The sequence below is a fragment of the Bufo gargarizans genome, chromosome 11, assembly GCF_014858855.1.
Source record: "Bufo gargarizans isolate SCDJY-AF-19 chromosome 11, ASM1485885v1, whole genome shotgun sequence".
NCBI classification, from domain to species: Eukaryota; Metazoa; Chordata; class Amphibia; order Anura; family Bufonidae; genus Bufo; species Bufo gargarizans.
In genome coordinates, this window is record NC_058090.1 from 40,274,049 (window position 1) to 40,301,121 (window position 27,073).

The 27,073-nt window shown below is 43.2% G+C and overlaps 1 protein-coding gene across 1 annotated transcript in view; it reads left to right on the top strand.

Moving 5' to 3' along the window:
* The window catches only part of MAPKBP1 (mitogen-activated protein kinase binding protein 1), a 136,786-nt gene that overhangs the window by 96,757 nt on the left and 12,956 nt on the right, over positions 1-27,073 (top strand). The window contains 16 exon segments of the mRNA XM_044271254.1: positions 1,297-1,486; positions 1,873-2,025; positions 2,414-2,531; positions 3,680-3,805; positions 4,664-4,734; positions 5,789-5,913; positions 8,831-8,906; positions 10,708-10,819; positions 10,901-10,964; positions 11,300-11,422; positions 12,061-12,155; positions 17,857-17,924; positions 18,880-19,095; positions 19,905-20,062; positions 20,887-21,017; positions 23,380-23,562. Coding sequence (XP_044127189.1) covers positions 1,297-1,486; positions 1,873-2,025; positions 2,414-2,531; positions 3,680-3,805; positions 4,664-4,734; positions 5,789-5,913; positions 8,831-8,906; positions 10,708-10,819; positions 10,901-10,964; positions 11,300-11,422; positions 12,061-12,155; positions 17,857-17,924; positions 18,880-19,095; positions 19,905-20,062; positions 20,887-21,017; positions 23,380-23,562 — 2,009 coding nt within the window.

Genomic DNA, 27,073 nt, shown 5'->3' on the forward strand with positions numbered 1-27,073 from the left:
GCAGGCCTTTCCTGCATGTTCACTGGGAAGTGGGTACCACAGTAGTGGCTAGGGGGTTGGTGAGTTAGTATAGCTTTATTTTTAACTCACTGTGAGCCATATACATGAAAACTATAATACTGCTGGACTCTTCCTTTTAAGTACCAGAAAATTCCTTTTAGTCTTGGTGTGTAAAAAAAAAAAAAAAGCACTGCGCAATCCTCTGGGTGAAAGCACAGTATGAGCTCTTGTATTGTGGACTCGTGCAGCGTTTACTTGTGAACTGAGAAGACCACAGTTTGCTGTGTCACTGCCCCAGGAGCAGTGATATTAATCTCTAGTCCTCCCCTGCAATGTACGCTGTGCATTTACATAGGATATTAGTGCATCTGGTGCTTCGTAAAACCCTAAACTGAGTGAATGGAATTCAGCCTGGTATGTTCTACAGTGGATTTCTCAAGGAGAACAGTCGTCCCTTTGATCCACATCTCTGCATGTGGGTTTCTTCTCCCCTGACCCGCAGCCTACAGCTGCATGCTTTGGCTTAGAAAAGCTCCACTGTTTTTCCTTCTCCAGACTCGGTGTTCAGTTTCTTAGTTGACCTCCTGGTTTTACGGTGGTCTTTCAGCCACTTACACAGATGGTAAAAACCTTTATCTGAAGAGCGATGTCTCTTCCCATCCCTGCGTTCCGTTCGCAAATTGAACAGAGAAATGTTACAAGTCCAGCAAAACTTTCCCATCTCTCTCGCTATACAATGTCTATACTTTAGAAATTATTCACACCAGCCAACCGTGCTGATAAATCCTAGGCCTTAAAACTAGGCATTGATTTCTGGTAGTGATTGTATGGGTTCAGTGTACTGCATGTGGACCATACATTAGATTCTGATGATTTAAAGTGTAACCCTAAGCCTGTGATGGCTAACCTCCGGCACTCCAGCTGTGGCAAAACTGCAACTCCCAAGATGTACAGTTGCTTGGCTGTTCTCAGAACGCCATAGAATTGAATGGAGCATGCTGGGAGTCGTAGTTTCACCACAGCTGGAGTGCCGGAGGTTAGCCATCACTGCCCTAAGGCATCATGCACATGGGGTATATTGCAGCTCTATATACTCTCTCCACCTTGTATAGAGCCCTATTAGAAGACCTATAGACTTAAATGAGGATTGACTGTACCTCTTTGTATCAGTTTTCAGTTTGATTCTCATGTCTGGTTATAGGAAGGGATGCAATTATATACAGTGTGATAATGTATATGTTTTACTACTGCTGTTCTCGCGTATCAGTTTATTTATACAACTTCTACTCCTACCAGCCGCCTGTTCTCCAATGCTGCAGATGCCAAGTACCCAGATACTGTCGGCATGACCTTTGACTCCACCAACCAATGGCTGTCCTGTGTGTACAACGACCACAGTCTTTATGTATGGGACATTAAAGATTTGAAGAAAGTTGGAAAAGTCTACTCTGCTCTGTATCACTCTTCCTGTGTATGGAGCGCAGAGGTAGGAGCCATGCCCACTCCAAAAAAAAAAAGACCAAAACATAACTGGCGATTCACTACTGATACTACTTGATCAGCGGGATGCAAGCAGTCGGGCCCAGTCGATCTGATGACCGATCATGAGGATAGGGCATCAATATAGGATAATTGGACAGCCTCTTTTTAAATATTACATTTAGGTTCAGACAAGGAATCTTGCAAGAGGTTGTCTGAGCCATATAACCCATTTATTGTAATTATATATAAGTGGCGATCCTGGTTATATTGCCAGAGCTGCCTTTCAGTACTATGGGAATATTGATGCTTGTGAAGCGGGTGACTCTGATAACTGTTCCCTGATATAGAAGGTACCATAGACTTATAGAGTTCTTTTTCTCGTCCATCTAGGTTTACCCTGAAATGAAAGACAGCAACCAGGCCTGCCTGCCCCCAAACTCTTTCATCACTTGCTCTTCTGACAACACCATCCGACTGTGGAACATGGAGACCTCAAACATCCACGGCACTGCTTTACATCGGAATATCTGCCTCAACTGCGGTGCTGGGGATTTTTAAAGGGAGTTTGACACACTGCATTTACTAGTTTTTCATGTGACGAATAGAAAACACTTGCAACCTTGTTTCACTGCCAACACATAATTAGCCTGGATTTAAACGGTCTGATTCAGTGATATTTCCGCAGCACCGTTGCATCGGATTCTGGAGTACTCGCATTGGATTGCGTGAGCTCGCACATAATAGCCTATTGGTACACATTGTATGTATGATGCTGGATGTCACAAGCAAGTTATGTTTTTGATTAAGTGACTAAACATTGATGAAACATACTGTCAGCCACCCTATCAGTACATGATCTATCCGGCATCAGTTGGTCAGAGGGACTGTGTGTGTTGTGTGAGCCTAAATCTTTAAGTCCTTATATTAGCAGGCCTTAGTTTCCATTCTTTATTACAGGGTGCATGAGCTGCAGTCTCTGAGAGAGCTTTTAAAAGTAGAAGCCCATGATTCCGAAATCCTTTGTTTGGAATATTCTAAGCCAGAAACAGGTATTTATCATATTATCTTGCAGCTTTTTTTCTCTATATAGATGGATATTGTGTGTGTGCGCATTTGTTTATGTGTTTATGCATCATACATTTCAGATGTTTTTCATGTTATTACTACAATAATATGAAATTCTAGTACATGCCCTCATCATCTCCCACCTACTGCAACACTCTTCTCCATGGCCTTCCATCTAACACTTTTTTGCGCCCTTCCAATCTATCCACATCTCTGCTGCCCAGTTAATCCACTCCCCTAATTTCGTATCTGCCTTTCTGCCAATCCATTCACTGGCCCTCCATTATCAGACACATTCAGTTAAAATATTAACAACATCCTACAAGGCTGTCCACAACCTTTCCTCTTCATAGATCGGTGATCTAATCCGCTGATACATCCATAATCTCCTATCCTCCTAGGACCACCTCATTTAAGGGGCTCATGCACACGACCGGGGGCTGGCCTTGACTGTGCTGCGGAATGCAATTTGCGCGGGCACCAACCATGTGACTGCCATCTGTGGAAGTCGACCCATTCACTTGAATGGGGTCTCTGATCCGCATCAGACGGTCTGCGTTGCAAAAAAGTAGTGCATGCCCTACATGCAGGAGGAACAGACAGAAAACCCATGGAAGCACTCAGTAGTGCTTCCATGGTCTTCCGATCTGTGGCTTCTTTCTGCACCGCATCATACCTTCCATGATACGGTGCACACACGGCCGGTGCCCGTATATTGCAGGTGGCAATACAGACACGGTCAGGCAATGGCTGTGTGCATGGGCCCTTACTCTACTCCTCACAGTCATCTCCAAAATATCTCACGTGCATCCCCCATGTTCTGGAAGTTACTATCCTAGGACGTTCGACTCTCGCCCCAACATCCAAACCTTCAAAACCAGCCTAAACACTAACTTCTTCAGGAAAAGTTTATAAGCTGCATTCACCCTGCTGCCACCTGCTGCCTTGCTTACTGTCTCCTTCCCCTTTCCCTTGTAGATTGTGAGCCCTCGCAGGCAGGGTCTGTCACTCAGTTTATTGTACTTGTTTTTGTATTATGTATGTAAACCCTTTTCACATGTACAATGCCCTGGAAAGAATGGCTCTGTCAAATAAATAAATAATTATAATACTTATTTTTTTTTCCTATTAGGAATGAATCTTTTGGCCTCTGCTAGCCGTGACCGGCTGATCCATGTACTGGATGCATCGAAAGACTACAGCCTTCAGCAAACCTTAGATGACCACTCTTCATCTATCACTGCGGTAAAATTTGCTGGTGAGCAAACGGTCATAATGACTAAGAGTCTGCGACTGGGCAAATATTATTTGTGGGTGAAATCGCATACAGTATGACATGGAATTCCCTAAGGCCCCTTTCACACGGGTGAGTTTTCCATGCAGGTGCAATGCTTGAGGTGAATGCATTGCACCCGCACTAAATCCAGACACATTCATTTCTATTGGGCTGTGCACATGAGCGGTGATTTTCATGCATCACTTGTGCGTTGCATGAAAATCGCAGCAAGCTCTATATTGTGCGTTTTTCACTCAACGCAGGCCCCATAGAAGTGAATGGGGCTGCGATAAAATCGCAAGCAAGTGCGGATGCGGTGCGATTTTTTTATTTTTATTTTTTTCATTAATGTTTGCTAGAAGATGATCGGGATGGGGACCCGATCTTTATTATTTTCCCTTATAATATGGTTATAAGGGAAAATAATAGCATTCTTAATACAGAATGCTTAGTAAATTAGGGATGGAGGGGTTAAAAAAATAATAAATCAAATTTAAACTCACCTCATCCACTTGTTCGCGTTGCCCGGCTCGTCTTCTTTCTTCTTCTTTGATGACCTGGGAGGAAAAGTACCTTTGGTGACGTCACTGCGCACATCATATGGTCCATCACATTATAGAAGCCCGTCTTACAAGCACCATACAGCAGCACTTGGCGTGCCTGTGGGTCTGTATTATGAGATCTTAGGAACTGCATGTTCCTTTCGTCAGGGTCATTGCACATGGAATTACTTTGTGCATGGCCCCAAGTATACTGTTTTGGTTAGTTATAGCCAGTAACACACAATAATATATTCCTTGTATATAAAATGAAGCTAACCTGTATCTGTTAATTTTGCAGCTAATGATGGCAAGATGCGAATGATCAGCTGTGGAGCAGATAAAAGCATTTACTTCCGCACTGCTGAGCAGGTATGAGCATATATCTGTGTTTCCCTATGTATATCTGTATATATCATACACAGAGTAAGTGCAAACGGTGACTGATTCACCTGTGCCTGACGTGTTTAAAGGCCTCATAAACCAAGATCTGCCATTGTATTGACCAGCTGGCACACGACTAGACTGTGACTCAGCCTGCCTTCAAAGCTGCAGTGAATGACGTCTCTACTGTAACCAGCATGACTCACATTTTGCCTTTGGACATATTAAATGTTCTGTTTCCTACATTTAAATGGACTTGTTGTTATGCAAGACTACGCCATTGTAAGGCTGCTTTCACAGCCAGTGTTTGGTTAGTGATTTCCATCGGTGATTGTGAGACAGAACCAGAATTGGAGCCTCCACAGACATAAGGTGTAAGGGAAAGATCTGCTCCTGTTCTGTGTTTAGAGCCGCACCTGGTTTTGGCTCAAAATCAGTGATGGAAATTGCTGATCGATTTTACAGAATGGAGCTTATACACTTAAAATGCAAACAAAAATAGGACTATATATTGTCACACCGTGCACACATTACGGTCTATGCAGTAATCCAGTCCCATGTGGGAGGTTTTTTGGCGTCTCCTATGGTGGAGGTTTGGCAAGTGACAAGTTTGTTTTAACTGTGAGGAACAGGAAAAAAATTGTAAAATACTAACCAAGGTATACAGGGGCGGACTGGGAACTTAAAGTGGCCCTGGAAAAAAGACTAAATGTGACCCCATTTTGTAGGCAGGTCCAAATTGATGAAAGGAAGGGCCAGGAATACAATATTGCAGAACATTATACCACCCCAACAGAGCCAAATACCACAGTGCATCAGAAAATACATCCCCAAAAACTTCTACTGGCTGGGAGAAGGGTTCAGGTGTCCCCTTGGGCATCGGTCCACCAGGAAATTTTCCTGTAAGGTCTATAGCCAATCCGCCCCTGAAGGTATAAGTACAACCTGCAGGTGCCATAAGGCAGTAATGTTCCGTGGAATATACATAGAAAGTAGTAGGCATTCCTGTGTACACCATAATATTGTGTGGTTTTCCTTGCAGACTGCGGAAGGGTCTGTCCATTTTACCCGCACACACCATATTGTACGTAAAACTACCTTATATGACATGGATGTGGATCCCAGCCTGAAATATGCAGCCATTGGTTGCCAGGATCGAAATATCAGGTAACAATAGTATTTATAGTTTTGGTTTTGTTTATCGGTCGTCCCTGTTCCCAGCTTATTTTATGTTGCTTTTTTTCCCTCTACATTTTGGAAAATGAAGTCTCTACATAAGACAATGTGCCTGTAGTTTGGTTACTCAAAGGTAATACCTACCTCGGGACTTCATAATTGATGGGCCACTCTCAGAGTCGCTGCTCCTGACATATCTGTTTTAGTAGCTACTTACATTACCCTTTTAAAAACAATTCTGGAGCATGTTTTAATATGACCCCATGTTGTGCTGTTCTTCTCTTATTCCTGCTAGAAGTTTATGGATAAAGGTACAGATGGGTGTTACCAGTTGGAGATGGGTCTCTGCACAGTTTGACACTATGCAGTCAGTGCTGCCAGTGTCAGACTGTGCAGGAACCCCCCCCATCTGTCCCTTTATTCATAAACTTCCAGCAGGAATAAGAATTATGGCCCAACCTAGTCCTAAGAAGAGATGCTCCAGAATTATTGTTATATGGGGAATGCAAGTAGTTACTAAAACAGACAGGTCAGGAGAGGTGACAGCTCCTCTTTAAGATCGGCCATTTATATTAGACAGGCATTCCAGCGAGCACTGCATCCACTTTATATACTCACATTCTCTACATTAGCATACACATTCAAATTTATATGACTGGGTTTAGGGAGACCCGTTGGAGGGAGAGTTACTACCAATTTAGATTTCTTAAAATATCATTATTGTAATTAAAAAGCCTGCCAAGTGAGCAGCCCATGGAAAATACCCAGTAAAGAGGAGCAATAGCCTGTGGAAAGACATCCTACAAATCTAAACAGATTCGTTTGATCCAGGGTAGTTAATTGAAAATTAGAGAGCAAAATAAACTTAACATTTATAATAGCGAAAAGTGTCCCCATATAGGAGATGTAGAGTCTACAAAAATAAGATGGCATTCATATCTGTCTCATTGGTATAAAGACTATGCTTACTTGCGAGGGTTTATTTTATGGTGCTGTGTATACTTCATAGACCATCTCAAGCCAATTAAAGGCATGAGCACTGGAAATAGACTCTGAATATGTCTTACAGAACCAGAAATCTGTGCTCCAGGAATAAATACGAAAGGGAAGATTAGAATAAATCTTAGTCTAAATGTGCCCGGATTCTGGCATATGCGTCACAAACCGGCGTATGTTCTTTGCATTACATTTATGTTTTAGACACTTTTTGTGCCCTGTTCAACAAAGGTTGGGGCTTAACATAGAGGTGTGTGGCTCAGTGGAAAGGGGATGGGGTAAGATGAACCAAAATGTTGGTGTATAGTAAGCCACATTTTTATCCTTCAGTCGGTTTTATAATTTGGCACGTCTTAAGTGTGCATGGTGGGAGTTGTAGTCTCACAGCCACTGGAGTCCCGGAGGTTGCTGATCCCTGCTCTAAAATCATTGTTTGATGTCAAATGCAAGCATTTACTAAAACAGGAGAGCCACTAGCTGGAGAGCATCTCCCCAAAGTGGGCATTGCATTTTACTCCTTTTGAACTAAAAATCCTTTTTTCAATTGGTTTGTACTAAAAATATTGTGCCATTCTGCCACAAAGGGTTAACTGTTTTTCTAGGTGTGTGAATTGTACTTTGACTTTGTGCTGGCTATTTAATAACCCTTATCTCTAAATTACTAAAAGGTCATAAACACTTATTTAAGCCACATTCATATCAGTAAGATAAGAACTGAGCTATGAGTGTTTATAAGGTCAGAGATAAGGAGCCGTCAGTTGAGGGAAAAGCCTACTTTCACACTCGCGTTTGGTGCGGATCCGTCATGGATCTGCACAGACGGATCCGTTCAGATAATACAACCATCTACATCCGTTCAGAACTGATCTGTTTGTATTCTTGACTTACATTGTGTGCCAGGACGGATCCGTTTGGCTGTTTCGTCAGATGAACATTCCAAAGCAGAATGGTGACTGATCGGAGGCAAACTGATGCATTCTGAGCGGATCCTTTTCCATTCAGAATGCATTAGGGCAAAACTGATCCATTTTGGACTGCTTGTGAGAGCCCATGACAGATGTCCCAAACGGAAAGCCAAAACGCCAGTGTGAAAGTAGCCTAAAATTCAGATCCTGCTACTAGATAAACACAAGGCTGCATTCCAAATTTTTAATAAAGACCAATTGAAAAAAAGATTTGTACATAGCCTTTTAAAGTCAATTCGGTAGGAGAAGCAGGAAAGCCACTGTCCTCCCAAAGAGCTTGTGCAATGACTTTATTAGTCAGATTTAGGGTACTTTCACACTAGCGTTTTTGTTTTATGGTACTAGAGTTCCGTCACAGGAGCTCAATACCGGAAAAAAACTGATCAGTTTTATCCCCATGCATTCTGAATGGAGAGCATTCCGTTCAGGATGCATCAGTTCAGTCCCTCTTTTTTTGGACGGAGAAAATACCACAGCATGCTGCAGTTTTCTCTCCGGCCAAAAATACTGAACACTTGCCAGCATTTATTTACATTGAAGTGTATTAGTACTGGATCCGGCATTAAGTGTTCCAGCAAAACGGATCCGGCTTTCCGGCCTGCGCATGCGCAGACCTTTAAATCTGTGAAAAAAATTTAATACCGGATCTGTTTTTCCAGATGACAGTGGAGAGACTGAGCCAGTATTTCAATGCATTTCTCAGATGGATCCGGATCCATCTGCCAAATGCCATCAGTTTGCGGCCGGATCCAGCATGGAGTTCTGGCAACGAAACTGCCTGCCAGAATCCTCTGCCGCAAGTGTGAAAGGAGCCTTAGCTCTGCAATACCTGATAAGTTCTGCTCTCCTACGTCTACGCACTGTGTGACTTGTGTACCCTGCATGTGATGAGCTTTTCTTATTACTGCTTCTTTCTTAATCCACTTTTGTCACTTTTTGCTGCTTAGGATATTTAACATCAGCAGCGGGAAGCAGAAAAAGCTGTACAAGGGATCGCAGAGTGAAGATGGGACTCTCATTAAAGTAAGTGCCTCGTGCCGTTTATTGGCTCAATTATCCTAAAGAATGAGCGAGTCTGATTATTGAGGCGTTAATGAAATGCAGCGTTCTGCAAATCCACACATTATTCTCTGATGAGACCTGTCAGATACACTTAATGTTTTTACACAATTTAATTTGCCAAATGCAAATTACCCTCAAGCTCATTTGTGCACTTATAAGCCCTGCATGTGTGACGCTCCACAGTCTGGTCTGATGACCATCATAAACATCCTGATTTACTGGGTTTCTACACAGATTGGTCTGTGACGTTCCTTCGGACATATGCTTGCTGACCAAGCGTGAAAGAGTTAAGCTTATTTTCTAGGACGGTCATGGATTTTTTGGCTCTTTGCTCAGTAAATGTTAATCGGCATTATTTCCTGCTGACATTACAGCCTGGTCAGCAGACAGGATTCAGATCTGGGGGGAATGCTTAGAGCAGCAGTACTGACTTGGCGGCTAAGTGCCATGAATTACATACAAAGCACATGTCTCATATATATTGTGCTCACATGGATTTATTTATTTTTTGCTTTTTATGGTTTCCAAATGTAGAAAGTTTATTTTTATTAGACAGATCAATCTTCTGTCTTCCCTGGTAAATTGCATTGTTATAACTTGACGGCTTTGTTCCTAGGGGTCCATTTACACGGCAAAAGTTTATTTCCAGATGTGACCTACATCCTCGTCATTCTTATCCAGGATTTTGGCTGCATCTCGCATGCAAAAGATCTTTGCTACGATGTGTGTAAAACCATTTTACCCATTGTAAACCAAAGCTGTACCTGCATCTAAAAGGATTTTCCCACTGCGCATTGATATCACCCGAAACTTTGGAATCCTCCACTCGTTACTGTTGATCACTACAGGTCCGAGCAGTGATCACCTTATCTTAGGGTGATCCCTTCTAACAAAATTTAGTTCGGAAAATGCAAATGCTGAAAGACAAGTGAAAATGCGGCATGTGAACATACCCTTAGGCCTCTTTCACACGAGCGTGACGGATTAGGTCCGGATGCGTTCAGTGAAACTCGCACCATTTTGCAAGTTTTGTCTGCGATTGCGTTCAGTTGTTCCGTTTTTTCCGCGCGGGCACAATGCGTTTTTATGCCTTTTTTCACGTGCGTGATAAAAAACTGAAGGTTTACAAACAACATCTCTTAGCAACAATCAGTGAAAAACGCATCGCACCCGAACTTGCTTCCGGATATAATATGTTTTTTTACTGAAGCCCCATTCACCTCTATAGAGCCAGGGCTGCGTGAAAAACACAGAATATAGAACATGCAACGCAGAACTGATGTGTGAAACAAAACGCTCCTGTACACAGACCCCTTGAAATGAATGGGTCAGGATTCAGTGCGGGTGCTATGAGTTCACATCACGCATTGCACCCGCGCGGAAAACTCGCTCGTGTGAAAGGGGCCTTAATGATGCAATATGTTAAGGGATTTTTGATACCAAGTTTGATGCAATAATAGCTATGGCTGTGTATCATGGGAATGGTGGAATAAGGTTCCTCGTTTAATGCAAGTGATCTCGTCCATATTTCATGGAAAGACTGGGTTCTGCAAGTGTGAGCCTCTTAAGGAATAGAAATGGATTATTATTTTTTTTTTTTATTAGGGCTTTTGTAAATTTTTTAAAATATATATTTTTTTAATGCATAAAACCAAGACATAAGCCACTGTCCCTTTTTCTGTCCGCTGATGGTTTTTATTTAGATTAGTACATTTATCACTTTGCCCTGTGGCCCGTAGTTAACAGTTCTTACTTTCTCCAGGTGCAGACTGACCCATCCGGCCTCTATATTGCAACAAGCTGCTCCGACAAAAACCTGTCGATCTTTGATTTCTACACTGGAGAGTGCGTGGCCACCATGTTTGGACATTCAGGTACTTTTAACCAGATCATCAAATCACACAGAGCACTTGACAAGAGTACAAACCATACTGACTGTATATTTCTCCTTTCAGAGATTGTGACCGGAATGAAGTTTACCAACGACTGCAAGCATCTAATATCGATGTCTGGAGACAGGTGGGGACATTATTTCAATATTGCACGTAACATGTTCCTTTTATGTGTTAAATGTTAAAGGCACATAGTGATAGATTGTGATAGACGTACTGCAGAGCACAAGAGGGTTCTCTTTAGATTCTTGGAATCTCGTGCACTTTTCCATATACATGGAGCATGTCCCCGGGCAAGATACATGACTGCGCATTCTTTGTCCTGAGATTGGCTCCATGTGTCCAGTGCAAATTGTTAGCACCTAGGACCTAATGAATCCAAAAAAGAAAAAGTGGGCTGGCCACCTTCAGAATGCTGGACCTTATAAACCTCAAAATGACGCATTCTGTTTCCATCTCCAGCTGTATTTTCATCTGGCGTCTCAGCTCAGAGATGACGATCAACATGCGCCAAAGACTTGCTGAAATGAGACAACGTGAGAAAGCGAGGGAAAAATGTACACCACACAAGACTGCAAATAACAGGTAACCTGTCTGCGTGTTTTTTTATTGTGAGAGCTAAAGCGGGAAGTACATTGTATAGTGGCTGTGCTTGGTATCAACACCCATTCACTTCAATGGGGTTGAGCCGCGCCTAGGCCATGTGATCGTTGAACATGTCACGTGGCCTAGAAAAAGCTGGAGTAGGCCGCGGCACTACTGCAGGTGCTGGTACCTTCTCAAACAGCTGATCGTGGGTGTGAGCCCCCCACGATCAGATACTGATGACCTATCCAGTAAAAATAACTTGGAAAACCCCTTTAAAACGCATTATGCTGTCAATCAGTGGGAAGAGTGAGTGGCAGGAGGAGCAGGGCATTAAAGATCTGGTGCTCCCAGGGGCCCAATAAGCTCAGGTGCATACATTTTTTTTAATTAATAATGTAGAATCAGAGCGACATAAGAAAGGGGTCATTTTGCTCAGCAGGATCAACTCTACCAAGGTATGTTGCCTTGTTAGTGCTGACTCTGCTGACATGCACTTCAGTAATTGGTGACTGTTCAGGTAGCCTATAGCTCTCATAACAAATATAAATGATAGCTGTTACCATTTTATTACTTGTTTGAACATGATGTGGGGCACATGTAGATTCTGAGTCTGAGAATCTGAGTTTTGGTTGTAGACGGGAGACCATTGCTGTGATGTGCCCGGTTCCTGCGCTTTCATCTGATAGTGACAAAGAAGGGGTTGATGAAGGCAGTGATGAAGATATGACTGGTAAGAAACTACTTCTAATTTAAATGTATCGGTCATTTTAATAAACATGTGACAAATCAATCGGTTGGGTCTTGACTCTCATTCATTATTAGTACAAATATACAGGTGAAACTCGAAAATTTGATCATTGTGCAAAAGTTTATTTAATTAATCAACTTAAAAGGTGAAACTAACATATGAGATAGACTCATTACATGCAAAGCGAGATATTTCAAGCCTTTTTGTTATAATATGATTATGGCTTACAGCGTATGAAAACCCCAGAGTCGCAATCTCTCAGAAAATTAGAATATTGTGAAAAGGTTCAATATTCTAGGCTCAAAGTGTCACTCTCTAGTCAGCTAATTAATCCATACCCCCTGAGCAAAGGGGACCTGAGCCTTTAAATTGTCTCTCAGTCTGGTTCAGTAGGAATCGCAATCATGGGAAAGACTGCTGACCTGACAGTGTGCAGAAAACCATCATTGACACAAGGAAAGGAAAGCCTCAAAAGGTAATTGCAAAAGAAGTTGGATGTTCCCAAAGTGCTGTACCAGAGTTACATTAATAGAAAGTTATGTGGAAGGGACAAGTGTGGAAGACAAAGGTGCACAAGCAGCAGGGATGACCGCAGCCTGGAGCGGATTGTCAGGAAAAGGCCATTCAAAAGTGTTGGGGACTTTCACAAGGAATAGACCGAGGCTTGAGTTAGTGCATCAAGAGCCACCACACACAGACTGATCCTGGACATGGGCTTCAAATGTCATATTCCTCTTGTCAAGCCTGTCCTGAACAACAAACAATGTCAGAAGCGTCTTACCTCGGCAAAAAAAAAAAAAAAAAAAAAACTGGTCTGTTGCTCAGTGGTCCAAAGTCCTCTTCTCTGATGAGAGCAACTTTTGCATCTCATTTGGAAACCAAGGACCCAGAGTCTGGAGGAAGAATAGAGAGGCACACAATGCAAGATGCTTGAAGTCCAGTGTGAAGTTTCCACAGTCTGTGTTGATTTGGGGATCCATGTCATCTGCTGGTGTTGGTCCACTGTGCTTTATTAAGTCCAGAGTCCACGCAGCCGTCTACCAGGAGATTTTGGATCACTTCATGCTTCCTTCCACAGACGAGCTTTATGGAGATGGTGACTTAATTTTCCAGCAGGACTTGGCACCGGCCCACACTGCCAAAAGTACCAAAACCTGGTTCAATGACCATGGGATTACTGTGCTTGATTGGCCAGCAAACTCGCCTGACCTGGACCCCATAGAGAATCTATAGGGCATTGCCAAGAGAAAGATGAGACATGAGACCAAACAATGCAGAAGAGCTAAAGGCTGCTATCCTGGTCTTCCATAACACCTCAGCAGTGCCATAGGCTGATGGCATCCATGCCACGCCGCATTGAGGGGCCCAAACCAAGTACTGAGTACATATGCATGATTATACTTTTCAGAAGAGGTCCTACATTTTTCTATTTAACTATGCTTTTTTTTATTGGTTTCATGTAATATTCAAATTTTCTGAGATTGTGAATTTGGGGTTTTCATGAGCTATAAGCCATAATCATCCAAATCCTAACAAATAAAGGCTTGAAATATCTTGCTTTGCATGTAATGAGTCTATCTCATATATAAGTTTTACCTTTTAAGTTGCATTGTTGAAATTAATGAACTTTTGCATGATATTTACATTTTTTGAGTTTCACCTGTTTAAGACAGCTTGGCTGAGCGCTGGGCTTCTTAAGCTGCCATCTGCTTCTTCAGCTGTCCTCGGAAGTCTATGTACAGAAAGTCTTCAGCCCGTGATGTGGGACATGGCAATCACTTCAGACTTCTGCCCATTCCTTTGTGGAATTGGTAGAAGTCTCAGCACCAGTACCTCTAGTCCAGTGTGGTTTCTGGGGAAAGCAGCCATGCTATTCTGATTTCAAACCCTTTAACATGAATGTTCTGTTCAACTAGACTGTCAGGATCCAGCCTCTAAAATCCTGTTTCTTTAGTTAAAATTTAAACCTATAAACCCTTTTTAAACTGTTAGAAATGGCGTAAAATTTTTTTTTGGTGATTTATATTTATCGATAAAAGTATATAGTGGAAAAACCGGCACTCTACATCTATCAATAATGCTAGGGAGGCAGTATGTGGGATAGTAAAATATGTATTTATTTTTGTAAGGGTAAGTTTTTTAGGAATGGGAAATAAAGAGGTAAAGGTTCTAAAAATGTGGAGGTCCAAAGGATGAGGTTCTCATAAATAAAAATAGCAATAAGAATGATGTTTTGCCATATACAGCGTTTGCAGATGCACAATACCAGAGATATGTCAAAAATTATACCAAAAAATAACAGGAGTAACAAAAAATAGCAGATATATGCAGAGTGGAGGTGTGGCACTGCAGTAATTATCTAATAGCGGTTTTCACCTTCCGTGGGTACAGTGAATGGTTGTGTCCATTTATTTGTAGTCCATAAAAATTGTCTATCTGTACCTACGGTCTTGGTCACATAGGAGGTATATAATATATGGATAGAGCGGTGAGAAAAATAGAAAGGATAAAAATATATAAAAAATGAAAAATGTAAAAATATAAAAATATGTAGTAGGTCAGTCGGGTGCTGTACTTAGTGTGGCGTCCCACACATTAAGGGAACTGCACCCTGACTGTTTACCTTTCTTTGCGAGGTGTCCTGGTTGTTGGAGCAGCCTTGCTGCGCTCTGCGGTGTTTGTTTTTCCCGGTCTTCTCGGCGTGCCACGTGGATATGACGTCACTTCTTCGGTGTCTCACGTGTCTTAGCCGGACTTGGTTTTAAGTTTTTTCGTTGGTGGTCTTTTCAATCCGGAGGATTCAGATGGGATTCGTTGCTCGGAAGCGCTTCCAAGGTGAGGTTATTGGCAGGTTTTCAGAGGGAGGTCACTATGGTGACCTCCCTCTGAAAACCTGCCAATAACCTCACCTTGGAAGCGCTTCCGAGCAACGAATCCCATCTGAATCCTCCGGATTGAAAAGACCACCAACGAAAAAACTTAAAACCAAGTCCGGCTAAGACACGTGAGACACCGAAGAAGTGACGTCATATCCACGTGGCACGCCGAGAAGACCGGGAAAAACAAACACCGCAGAGCGCAGCAAGGCTGCTCCAACAACCAGGACACCTCGCAAAGAAAGGTAAACAGTCAGGGTGCAGTTCCCTTAATGTGTGGGACGCCACACTAAGTACAGCACCCGACTGACCTACTACATATTTTTATATTTTTACATTTTTCATTTTTTATATATTTTTATCCTTTCTATTTTTCTCACCGCTCTATCCATATATTATATACCTCCTATGTGACCAAGACCGTAGGTACAGATAGACATAAGACCAAGACCGTAGGTACAGATAAATATAAGGAGAGAAGGTAGGTTATTGGTGGCTCACCTGGTCAGTACAATGTGTAGGTGCTCTGGTTCTGGACTGATTCACCCAATCAGGAGGCGGTTTATAACAATAAAAGTATATAGTGGAAAAACCGGCACTCTACATCTATCAATAATGCTAGGGAGGCAGTATGTGGGATAGTAAAATATGTATTTATTTTTGTAAGGGTAAGTTTTTTAGGAATGGGAAATAAAGAGGTAAAGGTTCTAAAAATGTGGAGGTCCAAAGGATGAGGTTCTCATAAATAAAAATAGCAATAAGAATGATGTTTTGCCATATACAGCGTTTGCAGATGCACAATACCAGAGATATGTCAAAAATTATACCAAAAAATAACAGGAGTAACAAAAAATAGCAGATATATGCAGAGTGGAGGTGTGGCACTGCAGTAATTATCTAATAGCGGTTTTCACCTTCCGTGGGTACAGTGAATGGTTGTGTCCATTTATTTGTAGTCCATAAAAATTGTCTATCTGTACCTACGGTCTTGGTCTTCTCGGCGTGCCACGTGGATATGACGTCACTTCTTCGGTGTCTCACGTGTCTTAGCCGGACTTGGTTTTAAGTTTTTTCGTTGGTGGTCTTTTCAATCCGGAGGATTCAGATGGGATTCGTTGCTCGGAAGCGCTTCCAAGGTGAGGTTATTGGCAGGTTTTCAGAGGGAGGTCACCATGGTGACCTCCCTCTGAAAACCTGCCAATAACCTCACCTTGGAAGCGCTTCCGAGCAACGAATCCCATCTGAATCCTCCGGATTGAAAAGACCACCAACGAAAAAACTTAAAACCAAGTCCGGCTAAGACACGTGAGACACCGAAGAAGTGACGTCATATCCACGTGGCACGCCGAGAAGACCGGGAAAAACAAACACCGCAGAGCGCAGCAAGGCTGCTCCAACAACCAGGACACCTCGCAAAGAAAGGTAAACAGTCAGGGTGCAGTTCCCTTAATGTGTGGGACGCCACACTAAGTACAGCACCCGACTGACCTACTACATATTTTTATATTTTTACATTTTTCATTTTTTATATATTTTTATCCTTTCTATTTTTCTCACCGCTCTATCCATATATTATATACCTCCTATGTGACCAAGACCGTAGGTACAGATAGACAATTTTTATGGACTACAAATAAATGGACACAACCATTCACTGTACCCACGGAAGGTGAAAACCGCTATTAGATAATTACTGCAGTGCCACACCTCCACTCTGCATATATCTGCTATTTTTTGTTACTCCTGTTATTTTTTGGTATAATTTTTGACATATCTCTGGTATTGTGCATCTGCAAACGCTGTATATGGCAAAACATCATTCTTATTGCTATTTTTATTTATGAGAACCTCATCCTTTGGACCTCCACATTTTTAGAACCTTTACCTCTTTATTTCCCATTCCTAAAAAACTTACCCTTACAAAAATAAATACATATTTTACTATCCCACATACTGCCTCCCTAGCATTATTGATAGATGTAGAGTGCCGGTTTTTCCACTATATACTTTTATTGTTATAAACCGCCTCCTGATTGGGTGAATCAGTCCAGAACCAGAGCACCTACACATTGTACTGACCAGGTGAGCCACCAATAACCTACCTTCTCTCCTTATATTTATCGATGTTCTTGTTTTATTAGCCACACGAAGTTCGGGCCCTTCTGTAGCTCCGTTGACTGCAGCACATACAGAATCTATACACTGTAGCAATATATGCAGAGTAAGGATTCTGATTCACAAGCTGCCTGTGCCTGCTCCACTGAAATATTTAGTGCAGGATACCCTTGACTGATGTGCTATGCCAGACTTGGGTGGAGCGAGGACAGGCAGGAGCAGCAATATGCTACACAAAGCTGCCTCTCCTGTCCTCTGTGTGTTCTGCACTGATGTGTTATACAGAGGTTTCAGCGGAGTGGGCACAGGCAGGATAGTGATGTGTACTCATGCCATTATGGTGCTTACAGCAGTGCATATTGTAGAAATCAGAATCCGTATACGGCATTCATGGCTACAGTGTATGGATTCTGTATGTGCTGCAGTGAAAAATGCTACAAATGGGCCTAACATCAGGGTCCTGTTTTGGTTAGTAAAACAGTCAATAAATAAAATATATAATAAAAATAAAAAAAATTTGGCCATTTGTAACAAATGTTCTAAAATGTTTATAGCTTTAGCAATTCTTCATCCTTACTGTTCATTCCCAAGTTATTTTCCAGTCTATATTAGGTAGTGTATTATACTCTAGTTGTAAATACATGGATGATGTCTAATATCTACAATTATAGTGTCTTATATCTTGTGTTTAGGTTCTGACAAGAACAATGATCTTGCCAATTCTTTTGGAAGAAGTGCATCTTTCTGGGAGATGAAAAGGGTAAGTCTTAAGGTGGAGACACACTTATGAGCTTTATCCGATGAATCCTGGCGGTAACAGCGGGATCGGCAGTCCATTATAATAATGACTAAACTGTGACTATAACTCTCATTTACTAGTGTATGGATATTTCATTATATATATATTTTATACTTATACTAAAATGCACTTTGGTACATGTCTAATTTTTTTTTCCCTACTCTTTGGCCGAGCCTGGACATCAATACCCACACACGCTTCTGTTTCCAGTCGCGTATAACTGAGGAAGGTCTGTCCAGACCAAAACATATGAGCATTACTGGCAAACACTTTTTTTGCTTTTGTCTTGACTTTATTAAATTATGTGCAACAATAAAATTCTCGCCTAGATAAGATACATTTATTGCCGTGGTATAATCCTTGTGGTATTTTGGGGGAATTTAAGTGGAAGGTGAATATCTTGTTGATGTAAGGAAAGGGCATACTTCAGAAGAGAGGTGCCTTTAATACATTTTGAGAAACTTTGGCCCCCATGGTTGAATACCTCTGGGCTGGCTCCTGAAGTTTCTCTGTGGGATAGAATACAGAGATTACTTATGGGCGGACCAGTGGGAAGTGAGGGAATTGATGTTTAGTGGGAGCTGAGCTGTGCTTCTTGGAACTACGACTGTATACCTGGAAAGTAAATTGGAAAACGGGGTATGTGAGGGGAACAAAACCCTATTAGAAACTTTTTAGAAGAATGGGGACTAGGAGGACCTTGGATCATTATTTTCTTTTGTTTGTCAGAGCGTAGACCAGAATGGGAGGGAAGGGAGAGGGTTTTTTATCGACCTGGCTTTGGTCTACGTTTGAATGCAGTGTACCTTTGCGTTGTGGTTTTGTACGTTGGCTTTGAAAATGATAAAAATGATCTGATAAAAAATGTACTGCATCACATCAAGCTTTTGAAACCTCTTTTGTTTCCTGTTTTAAGGATAAAGGACCGTCCCTTACCCAGCGCTCAGACTCCCTTGGTAAGACACCCAGGCAGCGCGTCCGCTGGTCTCAGCCTACTGGAAACATTGAGCTCACTGTGAAGTCCATGCTTGACCTCCGCCAACTAGAGTCCTTCTCTCCATGTGATGACCTTCTCGGGCACCAGGAGGATCAAGGAGTAAAGTTTATGGAATCAAATGTGCAAGCTGACCTGGTAAGAGATGTGCAATAAAGTATGTTACCCCATTCATGTCAGCACTAGATTGTGATTATTTATAATAGATGTGCAGTTAAAAAAAACTACATTTTCAGTGAATTTATTTTCGGTTGTGTTTAGATTATTATTTTTTAACGTACCATCCTGTTTTCATTTTGACACCAGCGTACTGTAAAACACCATACTTGTGGAGCCTCTGCAGTGCCGCTCTCACACACAGGAATGTATTGGAAAAAGTGTAGGAACTGCACTTGTGCTTCTGTTCTCCCATTGCCAGCTTCATATGTTGGTCCTTGTGACATGACCTGTTTCCATGCCAATATTTTACATACCTCACAGCAACAGCGTGATATTCCGTAACTGCATTGACTGTTTGAACCCATCTGCAATGCTGCTTTGCCTCCTGTACCCAATGATTTCCCCCCCAAAAAAAGAAAACTGACATCCCTGCAAATCTGCTGTCCAAGGACATATGTAACGTCCCCCTTACCTACAGTCTTGTTTTCTTTGGCCTTTATGATCTCTCTTGCTTTAGCTTTCCTTTATTCACGTAAACGGCAATGTTATTCATAGCAATTCCTTATGAGATTCACTTATTGAAAGCAAATGTGCAGCTTAGTAAAGTCTGCACACTTCACAACTGACACAAAATTGTGTGTGTATATATATATATATATATATATATATATATATATATATAGGTGTGTGGAATTAGAGTGTAAAAAATGTGAATACAATAAGTGTTCAGTATTTATTTGCAGTCATACATATGCTTTGCCGTAATTTAAATTCATTTCTTTTTCTAGGATCCATTTATTCCCATAGGCAACCATGCTCGTCCCAGGGTTATTCGTCTTATGTCATGTGAGGAAGGAGTGTTTAAACAAGAGTTGGATACACCGGATGGCAAGGAGTGCGTCATCTACCCGGAGATTGGAGAGGAGCAAACACTAGACCCATCCAGGTAGGGATAGGGGATTACACTGAGCCTGGCCCATTTACTGTATGTCTGTGAGCTACATAGGACTGACATCAGTACATTACAGATCCATTTTTATAGCAAGACAACATGGATCATCTCCAGCTTCCCTAGTAACATGGGGAAGGTCAGGAGTCGGAGAAGTAAATAGGTGCACCTTCAATTTCCATTAACACTGTTGACCCATTACATTAAAATCTATGGATGTGCAGATAGAAATCTGATCTGTGACCTGCTGTAGAGGACACGTTATGGAATTCAGATTCCTGTGGTTTATTCCTGAGCGGCCATGTCCTTGTCACCCATCACAATAGATTGTCCTAGTTCAGATGTTCTGTACCTTCATTGTATCTGATATCCTATGTGTACTTGTGGAATACTCCCCGTGGTCTAGTAAGTAAATATGTATGCACATCGGGTGGCAGTCCTCTCTGGTATCCCTTTGAAAACCTATTCAGCATCTCTCACAGCTCCACTTTAGATGGATGCCAGGCTGCTAATGTAAACAGAAGCTAAATTCTGGGGACAGACTTATTTTTTTAATGTATTTATAAGGGATGTGGTGTTTTTTTTTAGCATCTAAACCATCAGAAGTCACAACTGAGAGTACTTTGTCCAAGGGTAGGAGAATAGGCTGTAAACGCAGTCATAATGATGGTCGGGTGGCACATGTGCATTTGGACTATGGGTATAATACATACAATATAGCATGTTCATGTGGACCTTAATCTTAGATCTGTCTATCTGCTATGTAATGTTTTTCTAAAGACCTCTTCTACTTTCTAATAATTTGTTACATAATTTGCCAGTGAGTTTGAGGTGCAAGGCTTTCCTCATGGAGGCTACTCTGATGACATTCAGGAGAAGCATAGCCCCGATAGTGCCTGCTCGGTGGATTACAGCAGCAGCCGTCTGTCTAGTCCAGAGCATCCCAATGAAGGTAAGAAGCCACATTTGTACCACTGGTCCATGCTGTAGTTGTGTCTGTACAGCCATGCTTATTACGTGCTTACATAAAGCCATCTTAAATGCTTACACCACTATGGACCCAAACTGGGTAAGTGACAGATCACACATGGACTTTAACTAGTATCTTGATACACAGCGAGTCACACAATGATACTTGTATGTGACTGTCATAGATGGCAAGCTTCGCTGAGTGCAGCATAGTGTAGTGACAGTCCATCTGATTTCAGTGGTCTGTCACTTCTGGGATGGCAGTAAGTACTCACGCTGAACCTTACAGCATGCACCGTCACTGCAAGGGTGATGAGGCTCACTGTCCACACCTTCCCCGACTCTGGACTATGACAGGTTTCTTTCCTGTTGTGCATAGGGGGCAGTGAGCCTCGTCGGACTGCTCTCCCTCACATCGCTGCCACGCAGTGCAGTTTGGCATGTCAGTGCTATAAGGTGGCTGCGCACGTTGTGGATTATGCCTGGTTTTCATGCGGGAAAAACGCAGAGTAAGGGCTCATTCACATGACTGTTTCCATTTTTTACGGATCCGCAAAACACTGATACACTCTGTGTGCCTTCTGCATATAACAGAATGGAACATCCTTCTCCATGATAGAAATGCCTATTCTTGTCCGCAAATATGGGCAAGAGTAGGACATGTTCTGTCTTTTTTTGCAGGATGCAGACTTTTTTACGGCCCCACTGGAATGAATGGGGTCTGCATTTGATCCACAAAATTGCGGAACGGATGCGGTCAGAAGAATACGATTGTGTGAATGGGCCCTAATACAGTACCAGCAGAGTGTATGAGATTAGACAAATCTCATGTACACTTTGCAATTTTTTTTTCCTAGGTGCGGAAATAGATTTTGAAATCTGCAACAATTACATTTTATTTTTTTGCGGTTTTCACCCTTTTCAATGGAAGGGTGAGATCTGTGGAAAAATCATATCAAATCTGCACCAAAAGTGTTAATTTATGTGATTTTTATTTTTTGTCTTCTGTGCGTATTTCCTGCGCACAAATCTGCATCATGTGCAGCCACCCAAAAAGTGCTGACTGCCATCAGAGAAGTGACAGACCGCTGAAATCATCGGGTCTGTCACTAGTGCAGGTGACAGGTTCCCGTTAACCCGCTGACATTATGCAGCATGGCGCTCTCCACTAGTCTTTGCAGTGCTGCAGCAGTGACTGGTCACAGTTCCGCCGCTGTTGGCACACCCACTGTGCCTTTACTGACATCCCATTCAGCAGAGCCAGCGCTGACGTCACACACCAAGAAGGATGTCAGTCACGGCTTAGTGGGCCTGCCAAGCGCCAGGGATCTGTGAGTAGTCGCTGTAGCATCGCTAAGACTAGGGGAGAGCAGTGGGTTTATGATTTTACTTTCTCCATCCAACCATTTCATAAGGAGCCATACACATCATACCAATGGTTTGCTGGCAGGTTCACATACCAGATAGCGAAAATGGCACTGTTCTGTGACCAATTCAATTTGCTTTCATAAAATAAAACCATTTTCTTCAGAGTAAATAGATTATGATATTTTTTAATAAATGGAAATTATAATTCTATCAACTAAGTAGTTATTAAAGGGGTTGTCCGGGTTCAGAGCTGGACCCGGACATACCTCAATTTTCACCCCGGCAGCCCCCCCTGACATGAGCATCGGAACAGTTCATGCTCCGATGCTCTCCTTTGCCCTGCGCTAAATCGCAAAGGCATTTTTTGGAGATCTGGTGACGTACCGGGGCTGCCAGGAACCCCGGTGATGTCGCCGGCACTGATGGGCGAGATTTAGCACTGCCCTAGCCAGTAAAACGGCTAGGGCAGAGCTAAAGCCCGCCCATTAGAGCCGGTGACGTCACCGAACACACTGCCAGACGGATGATTCCGCCCGGCAGTGTGTTATGATAAACAAAAAAGCCCATGCCCTGAGCGATCTAGCGCAGGGCAAGGGAACACATCGGAGCATGAGATGCTCCGATGCCAACAACAGGGGGGCTGCCTGAGTGAAAATAAGGGTATGTCCGGGTTCAGCTCTGACCCCGGAAAACCCCTTTTAAATTCTCACATAGAAGAGAAGTGTGTAATATAATGTAAACCCATAAGACATATTGTCTATAAACCTGAGGAAATCAGTTTTCAGGTAAAATGAAATGTTTTATGTCTCGTCAGTAAATACTGGTTGGAGTTGAACCTGTTGTATCTCTTGTGCATTATGTAATCACGAGTATTGCATGCAAACACTGGAGTCCTCCATTTCAGAGTCTCATATTCCCATCCCACACTGAGATGTGTTTCACTTATGGTGCTCTCTTATTTTACCTCTTGTGCCAAGAAGATTCTGAAAGTACGGAGCCCCTAAGTGTAGATGGGAACTCGTCAGATCTAGAGGAGCAAGCAGAGGTTGAGGAGCTGGACACCCCTTGCCTGGTTCTAGATGGTGATATCCCACAGACACCTGATCACGAAATGTTCCTTAAACAGCACTTTGGAAATCTTTCAGCAAACAATGGCCCAGGTTAAAAAAAATCTTTTGTTTTTAACTTTGGAATTGGACCCCCTATTATAATACTAACCATTCCGTAAAGAGATGGAGCATTCCAGCCCCCGCTGTGCAGTGATGGAGGATTACACCGTTATCATTTATTGCATCCTTCTTTACATTTTTTTCCCTTAATCCTCTGTTAATCCTTGCTTGTGGTTTATTCCTCTCTACTTCAGCACTTCCCTAATCTGTTTCCACACTGCTTAATATCCTCTACACTGCACTCCACCCTGACCCTTGTTTCTAACCACATTCTATTTTCATGTATGTGAATCCAGTTTGTTGAGATTTATCTCTGTGAAATGGAACAGATTTCAGAAACTGTGCCTGGTATTAGAGCTCAAGCTTATTTACCTGAGATGCAATGCCAGGCACTGCCCATGGACAAGAGTGGCACTGTTTCTGAGGAGGGGCGGGCAACCCCTTTGTAATCCCTTTTAAAAGGGTTGTCTCACTTCAGCAAATGGCAATTATCATGTAGGGAAAGTGAATACAAGGCACTTACTAATGTATTGTGATTGTCCATATTGTCTCCTTTGCTGGCTGGATTAATTTTTCCATCAGATTATACACTGCTTGTTTCCAGGGGTTATGACACCCTGTAATCCAGCAGCGGTGGTCGTGCTTACACACTATAGGAAAAAGCATCGGCCTCTCTGGTGGTCGGGGCCATGGTATCACACAGAGAGGCCGATGCTTTTTCCTATAGTGTGCAAGCACGACCACCGCTGCTGGATTACAGGGTGGTTGTAACCATGGAAACCAGCGGTGTATAATGTCATGGACAACTGAATCCAGCCAGCAAAAGAGGCAATATGGACAATCACAATACATTAGTAAGTGCCTTGTATTCACTTTCTCTACATTATAAATGCCGTTTGCTGAAGTAAGACGGGTTGTCTCATCTCTTTGTTACTAAGGCAAGATGAGACACAGTTCCGGCCACCTCCCGCCCAGGATTAGAGCTTGCCATGCATGAGAGCTACTGAAATGGCGTAGCACAAGCTATATTGTTTCCCTAAGGGTACTTTCACACTTGCGGCAGAGGTTTCCGGCAGGCAGTTTCGTCGCCGGAACTGTCTGCCGGATCCATCAAAACTTATGCCAACTGATGGCATTTGTAAGACTGATCAGGATCCTGATCCATATGACAAATGCATTGAAATGCTGGATCCGTCTCTCCGGTGTCATCTGGAAAAACGGATCCGGAATTTATTTTTTTCACTTTTTTTGGGGGTCTGCGCATGCGCAGACCGGAAGGACTGATCTGGCATTGCGGTATTTTGAATGCTGCATCCGGCACTAATACATTCGGATCCGGCATCCCGGCAAGTGTTCCAGAATTTTGGGCCGAGATAAAACAGCAGCATGCTACAGTATTATCTCCATCCTGAACAGTCAAAAAGACTGAACTGAAGACATCCTGATGCATCCTGAACGGATTGCTCTCCATTCAGAATGCATGGGGATAAAACTGATCAGTTATTTTCTGGTATTGAGCCCCTAGGACCGAACTCTATGCCGGAAAATAAAAACGTTAGTGTGAAAGTACCCTAACTCAGAAACGGCATAGGCTACTTTCACACTAGCGTTCGGCTGTCCGCTCGTGAGCTCCGTTTGAAGGGGCTCACGAGCGGACCCGAACGCAGCCGTCCAGCCCTGATGCAGTCTGAATGGAGCGGATCCGCTCAGACTGCATCAGTCTGGCGGCATTCAGCCTCCGCTCCGCTCGCCTCCGCACGGACAGGCGGACTGCTGAACGCTGCTTGCAGCGTTCGGGTGTCCGCCTGGCCGTGCGGAGGCGTGCGGATCCGTCCAGACTTACAATGTAAGTCAATGGGGACGGATCCGTTTGAAGATGCCACAATATGGCTCAATCTTCAGGCGGATCCGTCCCCCATTGACTTTACATTGAAAGTCTGGATGGATCCGTACGAGGCTATTTTCACACTTAGCTGTTATATGCTAAAATAATGCAGACGGATCCGTACTGAACGGAGCCTCCGTCTGCATTATTATGATCGGATCCGTTCAGAACGGATCCGATCGAACGCTAGTGTGAAAGTAGCCTTAGGGCCCTTTCACACCTGCGTTATAGTCTTCCGGCATAGAGTTCCGTCGTCGGGGCTCTATGCCGGAAGAATACTGATCAGGATTATCCTAATGCATTCTGAATGGACAGTCCGTCCTTCAGGATGCATCAGGATGTCTTCCATTCCGGAACGGAACGTTTTTTGGCCGCAGCAAATAGCGCAGCATGCTGCGCTTTTTGCTCCGGCCAAAAATCCGGAACACTTGCCGCAAGGCCGGATCCGGAATGAATGCCCATTGAAAGGCATTGATCCGGATCCGGCCTTAAGCTAAACGTCGTTTCGGCGCATTGCCGGATGCAACGTTTAGCTTTTTCTCAATGGTTACCATGGCTGCTGGGACGCTAAAGTCCTGGCAGCCATGGTAAACTGTAGTGGGGAGCGGGGAGCAGCATACTTACCGTCCGTGCGGCTCCCGGGGCGCTTCAGAGTGACGTCAGGGCGCCCCACGCGCATGGATGACGTGATCGCATGGATCACATGATCCATGCGCATGGGGCGCTCTGACGTCATTCTGGAGCGCCCCGGGAGCCGCACGGACTGTAAGTATACCGCTCCCCCGCTCCCCGCTCCTACTATGGCAACCAGGACTTTAATAGCGTCCTGGGTGCCATAGTAACACTGAAAGCATTTTGAAGACGGATCCGTCTTCAAATGCTTTCAGTACACTTGCGTTTTTCCGGATCCGGCGTGTAATTCCGGCAAGTGGAGTACACGCCGGATCCGGACAACGCAAGTGTGAAAGAGGCCTTAGCTTGCTGTGCTACCCCAGCGCCGGAGCGGGAGGTGGTCAGAACTGTCTCATCTCACCTTAGTAACAGCGGCATATGTCCTCAGTAAGTAAGAACTAGAACCAGATGGAAAGGAATATGGCTGCAGGGTCAGGCTACACTTTGTTGGAGACACATAGGTCTGCATACAAGATGCAAACACAATTTAAGATCATTTGCAAAGTTGCATCTTTTTATTTTACATGCCTTAGGCTACTTTCACACTAGCGTTCGATCGGATCCGTTCTGAACGGATCCGCTCATATTAATGCAGACGGTGGCTCCGTTCAGAACGGATCCGTTTGCATTACCATGAACAAAAAAAATATATAATTTTATTTTATTTTTTTTCATGATAGTGCAAACGGATCCGTTTTGACTTTACATTGAAAGTCAATGGGGGACGGATCTGTTTGAAAATTGAGCCATACTGTGTCAACTTCAAACGGATCCGTCCCCATTGACTTACATTGTAAGTCTGGACGGATCCGTTTGCCTCCGCACGGCCAGGCGGACACCCGAACGCTGCAAGCAGCGTTCAGGTGTCCGCCTGCTGAGCGGAGCGGAGGACAAACGGTGCCAGACTGATGCATTCTGAGCGGATCCGTATCCACTCAGAATGCA